General features: G+C 49.7%; 1 protein-coding gene across 1 annotated transcript; it reads right to left on the bottom strand.

The window, feature by feature from the left end:
* Positions 1-351: 351 nt before the first annotated feature.
* Positions 352-2,438, bottom strand: LOC101762494 (mitogen-activated protein kinase kinase kinase 18). The gene has a single exon (XM_004954801.2). The coding sequence runs from the start codon at positions 2,312-2,314 to the stop codon at positions 422-424; it is 1,893 nt and encodes a 630-aa protein (XP_004954858.2). The 5' UTR covers positions 2,315-2,438; the 3' UTR covers positions 352-421.
* Between the last annotated feature and the right edge of the window lie 7,823 nt (positions 2,439-10,261).

Raw genomic sequence — 10,261 nt, 5'->3', positions numbered from 1 at the left:
AACGCATCCCGACCAACCACCCAACCGACGAGACGACGACGACCAAGCCGGACGCGCGACGCGACCGTCCAGCGCCCTCAGTTTCTCCCACCACCCGGAGATAGCTTTTCGCATCAATTGGCAGGCAGCTCGATGAGTCCCAAAAGTTTGGTGGGTCAGGTGGTTGCACGTCCGTCCGTCCTGCTGCCCTCGCGAACCTCATGCCCAGGTACCAATCAGAAATCAGCTCCGGGGACGGAATTGTGCGTCGCGCATCTGTTCTGCCGTCACTGGCAAATTCCTTCTCCCGAACGGTGCTTGCCAACTTCCCTGGACCCACCACAACCAGTCAGAAATCCATGGGCACTGAACCCACACGTCAGAAATGCCTCACCATGCGCCGGTTCTTGTGATTTGTGAAAGCAAGGTTCATCAGGTCGTATCAAATTTTCGTAGCGCTCTGATTCTCGATGCGACGGGATAGCGAGTGAGATTGGGATCTCGATGGGCTGTACCCACGCGATGCTCGACCAAGCGTAAGCCGTAAGCTGCCCGGCCCGGCCGTAACCACCACCACCACGGCACCACCCTCCTCCAGAATCCAGCTCAGATTACGGCTCACGCCTGCCACGTGACGAAAGGGACACTCCCCAAAAGGTAAAAACGAGGCGGCACGCTGGAAAGTAAACTGCTGCCAGCTCGGACGGAAGGTAACCAACCCGGCGTCATTAACTACCGAACAGCAGCATCTTTTATTGCCGCTACTTGCGAAATTACTACTACTGCTACAACAACTGTCACTGTTACTGCCGCTAATCACGCTGTTACAGCGAGACGAGCTACTACCGCTGCCAGAGCTCGCGTCGGCGTCAGCGTCGCCGTGAACCGCTGAGCTGCCTTGATGGTGGCCATGTGACGAGGCGTCGCCGCGGGGCGCGTCCACGCGCATGTGCTCGCCGCCGCCGCCGCCGCCGCCACTGCCAATTTGTTCCTCGGACACTCCCGTGATGCTGCTTCCAGCGCCCGCCTCGAATCGTGGTGATGCTGCCGTGTCGTCGTTGTTGCCGAAGATGCCGGCGTGGGCGCAGACGGTGATCCAGTGCTCGCCGCTCCAGGTCCAGTCGGCCGCGACGTCGTACGCCAATGCGCGGACGCGGTCGGCCGGCGTGAGAGACACCGTCGTGTCAGAGTCGGAATCCTCCCAGAAAGCCTGATCGAGGACGCTCTTGGGCGACACCCTCAGCTCGATCGGCGCAGCTTTTACGGAGGCGGGATCGATGGGCGCCGAGGAGGAGGCAACGAACTGGTGCTGGAGAAGCTGCTCCGCGCTCCACCGCTTGGCCGGGTCCATGATCAGGCACCGGGACAGGAAGTCCTTCGCCTCGTCGGAGAGCCAGGCGGGGGCCTGAGGGACGTCTCCGGAGTGCGCGATGTGGTGGAGAGCGGCGACGGGGTCGGCGAACCGCTGCTGCCACGGCGCGCCACCGGTGGCCATCTCGATCACCGTGCACCCGAGCGCCCAGATGTCTGCCGCCGCCCCCTGCGCCTCGCCCCGCGCGGCCTCCGGCGACATGAACATCGGCGTGCCCCTGACAATCATGCCACCGGCCCCGACGCCGGCATTGCCGTCCTCGTTCGCCATCAAGCGCGCGCACCCGAAGTCGGCGAGCATGGCGCGCCCGTCGGCGCGGAGCAGCACGTTCCGGCCCTTGACGTCGCAGTGCGTGACACCGGAGCCGTGCACGTAGGCCAGCCCGCGGAGGACGTCCGCCGCGCGCGACCGAATCACGGCCTCCTCGCACCTCCCGCCGCGCCGCTTGATCTCGTCGGCCAGCGACCCGCCCGGCGCGTACTCCAAGAACAGATCGTAGCACATCCGTCCGCTCCCGTCCGCCGCCACCGACACGTCGGCGCCCAGGCACGACACGACGTACGGCGAGCTCAGAGCTGAGAGCACACTCTGCTCGCGCTGGAGCACTCCGGCGCGCGCGAGCTCCACGGACTTCACCGCGAACACGCCGCCCGTGCGCCGGTCAGTGGCGATCGACACTGTGGCCGACGCGCCATGGCCAATCACCGGCCCCCGCTGCCACTCCCCTGTCGCCCCCATTCTCGCGCGAGCTTGCCGCCGCAAGAATGGGAGCCGGTCGAGCCGAAGCTTGTACTTCTCCTCTTGTTGCTTCTTGTTCTTGCGGTGGTCGTCGTTGTTGGTTGGCGGTGGCAGCGCTGAAGGGACAATTGGGGAGCTGGATATGTGGAGTATATGTTGTTGCTGCTTGTGCTCCGCCTCTTTTGGTGTATGTGCTGAATATATATAGGAGGGCGCCATTGGCATTGGAATGTGGTTAAGTGTAGGCTGTCCAACCAAAGCAACAAGGCAAGGTGGGGTGAGAGAGTCCAAGCTGGCAGAGGGAGATTCTCCACTTGGCCACACATGAGTGGATGAGGCAATTTTGGGGAGAGGCAGGGGCAAGAAGCCACCTAACAAAATATTTGTATTTGCAGGAGTTTGAGGAAGGGGACACTTGTCCATGTTGCCTTGGGGTTTTGCCAAGCTCATGTGGTTGGAAATTCGATGCCTTGTGATCTCAATTTAATGGGTTGGTTTGTATTCTGATGGAATTCATGAGTATACCTGTATACTGTATTGTGTATAGTTAGGATGGTGGGATGGATGGATGGATGTCAGTGTTCAAAAACCAACTCAATCTGGTATGATGATCCATAGGGGTGTTTTAGCAAGATATTAGAATACTACAAGCAGGAAAGAGACTTAGTGGAAGTAGTAGTTGTTTTATACGCTCATTATGGCCAATTAAGATTTATAATTCGTCTACGAAATATGATTTTAGTTTGGAACAACCTAATGGACTAATGTCGAGTCGCAAGGAAAAGTATACACCGCAGATGAAGTATCACCCAATTGCTTCACAAGTCTCCTTTTCTCTCTAGAAGTAACCTTTGGCTTTGCACTCAAGGATTGCCCATGATTAGATTATCCTTTTTATTATTGTATGGAGCATGTAGTCTAGTTAGTTATTCTTTCTGGTTTGAACTTCATGATGCTGATGTCAATACCAAACTATATTCTTGTGTGAGCATAAATATTAATTAAATGAAGCCTAAATAACAAAAGTCCAGTGTATTCATTTAGTCTATGATCTTCTATTGGTATGCCAGTAACTTTTCCTATCAAACCATTGTCTTTCCATTTTGAAATCAGCAAGCAATTATGCAGAAGAAACAATATGTATCATGGAGCAACAGTTCGAGGATTTGTTCTACCCAAAAGAGTGGAGATGTTAGCTTGAGGACTTGTATCCCATTTCGCTATCAAGCAACAGTTTACGCTATCCGTATAATTAGAAATCATAGTTAAATCCACATGTGAATTGCAACGATTGAGACATTCCAAATCCGTTTTGAAACTTATAATGAGGCTACAAAAATAATTGCACATGGTTACCCCTTCAGTACAGCAAGTACATTAGTTGGGGACTCTGTTTTCCAGTTTACGATACCATGTGAGTTACTAAACCGATGTATTTTTCTCGTGAATTTTCTAATGTAAGTGTCTACGTCTGCTAAACTATAGTTACCAATAAACAAAGAGGACTTGCATTCTGTTCGCATTGATTTGGCACAGTGCTAATATCCTAGCATGCATACAGCTTAACCAAACAGAGCGGTTGGGGCAGATCATCGATCGCTGTGGTCTGTTCAGATCTGGTTTAGTGACAGATCCAGCATCAAGCGCACCAGATTGAGATTTTCCGTGAATTAACAAACTGACATGAGACCTTGCTGGGATTAACGTCGCTAATCAATAACTTGTAGTCCTAAGTACTATTACCAGCTAATAGTCACATGTGTTGGATTTGATTATGCAGTTAATCACCTTTTCGAGGATTATGCGCAACACATGCTGCGTTTTTGTGTATCTCTTCCCGTGACGCAAGTAGCATGAGATCTGTTGTTAATTAGGTAGCCCCAGCATGAAGCTTTGCTTTGCAATGGGGTGGGAGAAATCTTCCATAGGATATTTAGCTATTAGTCTAATCAGTTCTTGTCTCCATTGCTTCTGTCTTTTTAGAAAAAAAGGAATTGCATTGTTTACTTTACTCCAGTTTGCAATTTCGGTTGTGAAGTCCATGCAATGATTTATGTTTCTTTATTGTTGGCATATTGCTGACCGACGCCTTGGCATGGAAGAGAAGGGATACGGGATCTTGAAGGAGGACAAGGTAGGAGATCAAAGCAAGTATAGTGTGCAAGTAAAGGCCTAGAAAGGTTACCTCCAATCCTGGAAAAGAGCATATATTCTTCCCTTTGGGAGCAGTTACGATGTGGTAACGGTTAATTCCTTTCTTCTCTTTAATAGTACTGCTCTAATTTAGATTTCAGGTGTCTCAAACGGCAGACAACGAAACGATTCTTGAGAAATTATTGGCGCACTAAAAGATTTGACTTCTGAATCCTTGCAGAAAAAATGGCTGAACAGTTCACCAGACTAAATTGCGAGAACTGACTGTTCACTGTAAGTGTCACGGACACATTGGAGCAGCCAGCAGCAATATTCGCGTCGTGGATCGATGGCCACTATGGAGCTCAGCTATCTAGCTAATCTAACTCTTACTGAACCTTTGCGTCGAGCTAACAGTGACAGGGGCGAGCGAGCGACGACGCATGAGTTCGTGGCCAGTCGGGTGACCAGCCGCACCAACCGGTTCTCCGACTCGTGAACGCTGTGGCGTGTGCGCAACCGCGCGTGCTTCCCCCTCCATTTCCTCGTGGATCTCCATAAACCATGCGACAGCCCACATAAGAACGTACGAGCGGACGCAACGCAACGCGCTGGAAGACGGCGTGGCTGCCTGATGCCCGCTTGCTCCCGCGGAATGTGACTTGCGAAATTCTCGTGCGACTTGTGAAAAAAGAAGCAAAAGTCACGTGCTAAGGCGTAAGGTTGATACTTGTACATAAATGACTTTCCGTGAACGTAGCCTTAGGTTTCCAACGTAGGAACGTGTAATGGATAAAATTTAGGAGTGTGAGCAGGAACATGTACTCTAATGTATATGGATCAACTATTGTTATGAAGGCTTACCAGAACGTGCACGGGGTCCATAAATTAACTCTCTACGTGAACTTATGTGTTCTATAGTACTCCCTCCGTTCGCGAATAGATATCGTTCCCGACCGGGTTGACGAAATTAAGGAGCCTGTGAAATTACGATTTTGCCCCCTGCGCTGGCGCCCATCCTAATTCCATCGCCCCCTGCGTTGGCACCCGTGCTGCCGCTCCACTCTGCCCAGATCCGCTAGCGCGTGCCATTCCTCCCGATGGCGCCGCCACTACGCTTCACCTAATGGCCCCCGCCGTCCCGATGGTCCCACCGAACCCGATGACCTTGTCGTGCTTCGTTGTCCCAGGCTCCTCCTCCACCGCTCCATCCCAGCTCCTCCCCGGCGCCGCTCCCTCCACAACAGCCCTAGTGCCACATCTTGCCGGGGTGACGGGGTCACCGTTGGCATGGGAGGACATCTCCCTAGGCTTCCCCTCCCCCGCGTCTGTCGACACCGCCCTCAACCCTTCAGCGCCCATGGGTACGCAGCTCGGCAACTCTTCGCCTATGTTGATTGCGGGTTTGGCCTCATCTTCACGCCCATCAACATCACCGAGATCACGCCAGCATCATGGCCAAGATTTCCCTTCTCCATCTATGAGGTACGACATCAGATGTCTTTCTGTTGGAGGTATGCCCTAGAGGCAATCATAGAGATGATGATATCTGATTGTATCCATGATTTGTTATTGTGTTCATTGAATATCCATTAAAGGCTACTTGAATTGATCTGCAATTATGTGAATTGTATGTGGAACTCTTTACTTGTATGGTTATTCTAAAAGTTGTCCCTAGTCGGAGTTCATGTGTGGACACACATGAATATTAGACTAGTACATGTATTAGTTGATGACTATATTTCACAAGTCATGGATATGGAGATGTCAAACTAATAATGTAGTCATATGTAGAGACATATACTAGGACTGACCCAACGCGAGAAGTAGTTCTCTCTTTACGCAACATGTACGCTTTGTCCTTAGACCTGAGATTGTCGCATGTACTCAAGATGTGGATCGACTTACTTAGGGGCTATCAAACGCTACACCGTAATAGGGTAGTTAAAAAGGTAGCTTTCGGATTTTTCAGGAAGCATGCTGTGAGGCATGGTCAATCAAGATGGGATTTGCCCCTCTCTGATTGAGAGTGATATCTATGGACCCCTCGAGTGATCGGATCCGGAAATGCATGGCAATGCTACGTACGGTTAAGAGTTAACCTACAAATGGATTCCGAATCACAGGATCGAGAAAGAGCGGTCGGCTTGAAGCTAGACCAAATATCGTGAGGCAAAGGGAATAGCATGTACGTAATGTTGTGACGGTTCGTCTGATATGATCTTCGTGTACGTATAGGAGTTGGCACGTCTTGCTAGAGGCGGCTACCGACTATTGGGCCCAATAGGAGTACTCGGGCCATGTCTATACATATCCGAACCCATAGGGTCACACACTTAAGGGGCTGGAAGCCCAATTCGGATATGATCCGAGTTGGATCAGGTTTAGAAGTACTAATGGGCCTCGGACCCAGAGGCCCGTCAGGAACCTCTATAAATAGAGGGGTGGGGCGCCCTAGGGTTTCATCCCTTTGGCCGAAACACATCTGCCGCGCCTCCCACGCACTCGCCCTGTTGCAACTCGCGGACCTAGTAGTCTGGCTTGTGATGCTTCCTCCCTGCACGTGTGGATACCTTAGAGGTGTTGTACGTGCAGCACTTGGACGAGCCGCCGACGAGCCACGACGAGCCGCTGTACGAGGACGACCTTGTTGCACGTGGATGAGCTGCTGAGGTGCTGCTCGACGTCGACGTGATCGACTACGTGTTCGACTAGTGCGTCGAGTGGTAATCTCGTGATCCATATACGGCAGTTTTCCTGGTTTACTCGGTAAAAAAAATTTTATTTTGCGCTAGCGTAGCCTACCTTGTAGCCCAACAGTGGTATCAGAGCCGAGCCGTAGCTGTTTTGTTATGGATTCGGGATGTGTGCATATGGAGATATGCAAGGTTTCAGATTGATCTATGGTCTATTTTCGTGTTGTTGCTACAATGGTCGTGTAACGACATACTCCTACCGGTCGGATTTCCACCATCGGAGTTAAGTAATACATGTAATGGTAGTTGTAGCGAGCGAAGATCAATGTGATTGGTCGAATCAAAATCTGAGTTCATACGCGAGGCACATGAGATGTGCAATAGTAGATTGGATGTACTACCGGGTCGGAATTTTGCCGTATGCGTGTGCTTCGGTAAAACAGCCGTAACTTTTCGGTACAATCTCGGATCAAGACGAATTTTATATGAAAATTGATCTACAGAAAAAGTTCGGCGAAATTAGATTTCCCAAATTCGGCTTGGAAGATGAAGTTTCGGGCCTCTGAAGTTTGGAACGTTAGAACGCCTAACTCTATTTTGCAGGATGTATGTATCTTGTGATCAGTATGGCCCCTTTGTGTATGTGATGCATGTGTGTAACTCATTCGTGACTTGCGTGTCGCGCATAAGGCAACACGGCTGGAGCCATATGTGTTGTCACTTTAATGTATTTAATGGTCTGCGTACCAATCTGTGATAATCCAAGCAACTATATAATCTTTATTACTAGCTATTAGATGCAACAGTATGTTCTAGTTCTTGGAGGACTCATCACCAGGAGGATGGCGCATATGGAACATGGAGATGGAGATCACCATGGTGAACAGGTTCTATGGAGATGGAGATCACCATAAGAGAACGGGCCATACTGTGTCACAACTATGTGCATGTTATTCTTTATATTTTACTTCCTGCATGATGTGATGTTAGAAGTAGATTGATCCCTCACAAAGTTTAAGTTAGTATGCCCTCCCAACTAAAACTTGCACCGTCCCATGTCTTGTACAATTAGTAGTGGGTCTATGAAATTAGGGTGCTACTAGTTTTCCTTGACTAGACGGGTTCGTGTCCGACACTTACATGCATAAGAGTTGGTTTGCTTAACAAGGTTATCTTAACGGTTAAGGACCTTGGGGCATAAAGGTTGGGCGCCGAGACATGGAGATGTCACCCAACAACAGGAGTCATATGTGATATGATTAGCAAGAAGTTGCTTACTGATCTACCTTGTTTGCAAGCGGTGATGCTAAAGCTCACTAGTAGACTTGTTAGTTGTGGATCCTAAATCACTAATTATCAATAGAGGGATATTGATTTTAGTAGGAGTAGATTATGTTAAATAGTTTAATATGATTTGCTCTATCATGGATACATTTATCTTAGTGTATTTTGCATTGCTTTTATTATAGATTAAATGGCACCTAGCAGCACCACACCATTTGCTTTGCGTTCGGTCCTTGAGAAGGACAAGTTGAATGGAACAAACTACTCGGATTAGATCCGCAACCTAAGAATTGTTCTCAGGGCTAACAAAAAGGAAGATGTTCTAGACAACCCATTACCAGAAGAACCTGCTGATGATGCACTTGCTGCTGTTAAGAATGCTTACAAGAAAGCATGTGATGCTAACCTCGAAGTAAGCTGCCTTATGCTTGCTTGCATGGAACCCGAGCTGCAAATGTAGTTTGAAAAAAACCACGAGGCACACAATATGATCGTGGCGCTTAGAGACATGTTCCAAACATAGGCCAGGACTGAAAGGTTCAATGTGTCTAAGGCCTTTGTGGAGAGCAAGCTAGCAGAAGGCGCAGCAGTAGGACCACACGTAATCAAAATGGTTGGTTACTGTGGCGGAACCACCTCGGATTAGCTTGATTCAGCAGGGTTAAGCCGCCTAACATGCGACACTCCTGCCTAAATCGAGTTAATACGAAGTGCCGTCGGATTTCATCCGATTTAACCACTTAAACAGGATCGAGTTTAGCAAACCCACACAAAGGTGAGTGGTTACCGAGAATACAACAAGTCCACTGAGTTAAACAAGTTTTACCCATTTAGTTCGGCCATAAAATCCAACATCAGAGTTTTTGCAAGGTTCAGGGAAAACAACAAGGGTAAAACACTAGCGGAAGACTTCGTCGGGGTCGGACATCCTTGGTGAGGCCAACCGGGACATCACTGGTTCCTCTCCTCGCCGTCCGAGGAAGGATCCCACTCGACCGTCCAGCCTGGCGGAAGCCGGGGCGGCCAAGCACCAACCAGAGAGGGGTCGGGCGCAGCAACCTCACCTGAAAAACAGGAGCCACAACAAGGCTGAGCTACTAAGCTCAACAAGACTTAACCGATAGGGGTAAAACTACTCCTCCTTCTAGACATGCAGGGCTGTTTGGCTGAGGGGTTCATTTGCCAAAAGCACTAAGTAACCCTATTTTCAAGTTTTAGCTCCGGTTCTAGGTTCATTTACCAGTCTAGGTTGTGCCACTTATTCTAAGCATTCATAGAACCAAACAAGAGGTATAGATACATCCATAAACATGTCATCATCAGATTCCTCATTTACTCAGGGTGACATAGCGATCAAGCAATCTCAAACTGTGAGAGGCAGACGAATCGATTCGAGTTCTTTAACCATGCATGGTGAACCTAGCCTCACGACATCCGCGCACCCGGAGGTCGCTTCCTGTGTCGGCCTTCCCCATCAATCCCCTAACCCGTGTCAGGCCCATTTCCTTTGGTGCAAGGTTCCACAGACCCGGCCTCTGCCGTCCTGTGACCACGCTTGCCACCACGTGCGACAACCAGCAGGGGAAACTCCGTTCCAAGAACAATGGGGCGACCGCTCACGTTCTAGGTTCAATCCAGTACTAGGCTTCCTCATCCCATACTAAGTATGAGGCTAGTACTTTCAAACACTTGATCACGAACACCACCACTGTCGGGCCTTAGCAAGATTTTCATAGACAGACGGGGCTAACATCCATCCACCAAAGAGTTACCAAAACCCTGCCCCGTCCATCGTCCTTATGGTTATAACAGGAGAGTAAACATGCAACTCCTACAACTCGTGAGTGACAGGAAGTCACTCGACTTTTACCATCTCCTAGTTAAGCAATGCAACTCCTCGGTCCAACAGCTAGTGCTCAGATCATTGGGATAACTAAGTCATGCATCTAGGGTTTCACACAACTCCTATACGTAAATGCACAAGCATGTTACAGAAGGCATGCGCAAGTCTGGCAAAACACTTAGGATTTTAATGCAACCGGGGCTTGCCTTCAAGCAA

This window comes from Setaria italica, chromosome I (genome assembly GCF_000263155.2).
Source record: "Setaria italica strain Yugu1 chromosome I, Setaria_italica_v2.0, whole genome shotgun sequence".
Lineage (NCBI taxonomy): Eukaryota > Viridiplantae > Streptophyta > Magnoliopsida > Poales > Poaceae > Setaria > Setaria italica.
Note: the sequence above shows the minus strand (reverse complement) of the source record. Positions and strands in the feature narration are given on the sequence as shown.

What these genes read in the sequence shown, in the direction of transcription:
- LOC101762494 (XM_004954801.2), bottom strand. Translation starts at nt 2,314, where the DNA reads ATGCCAATGGCGCCCTCCTATATATATTCAGCACATACACCAAAAGAG.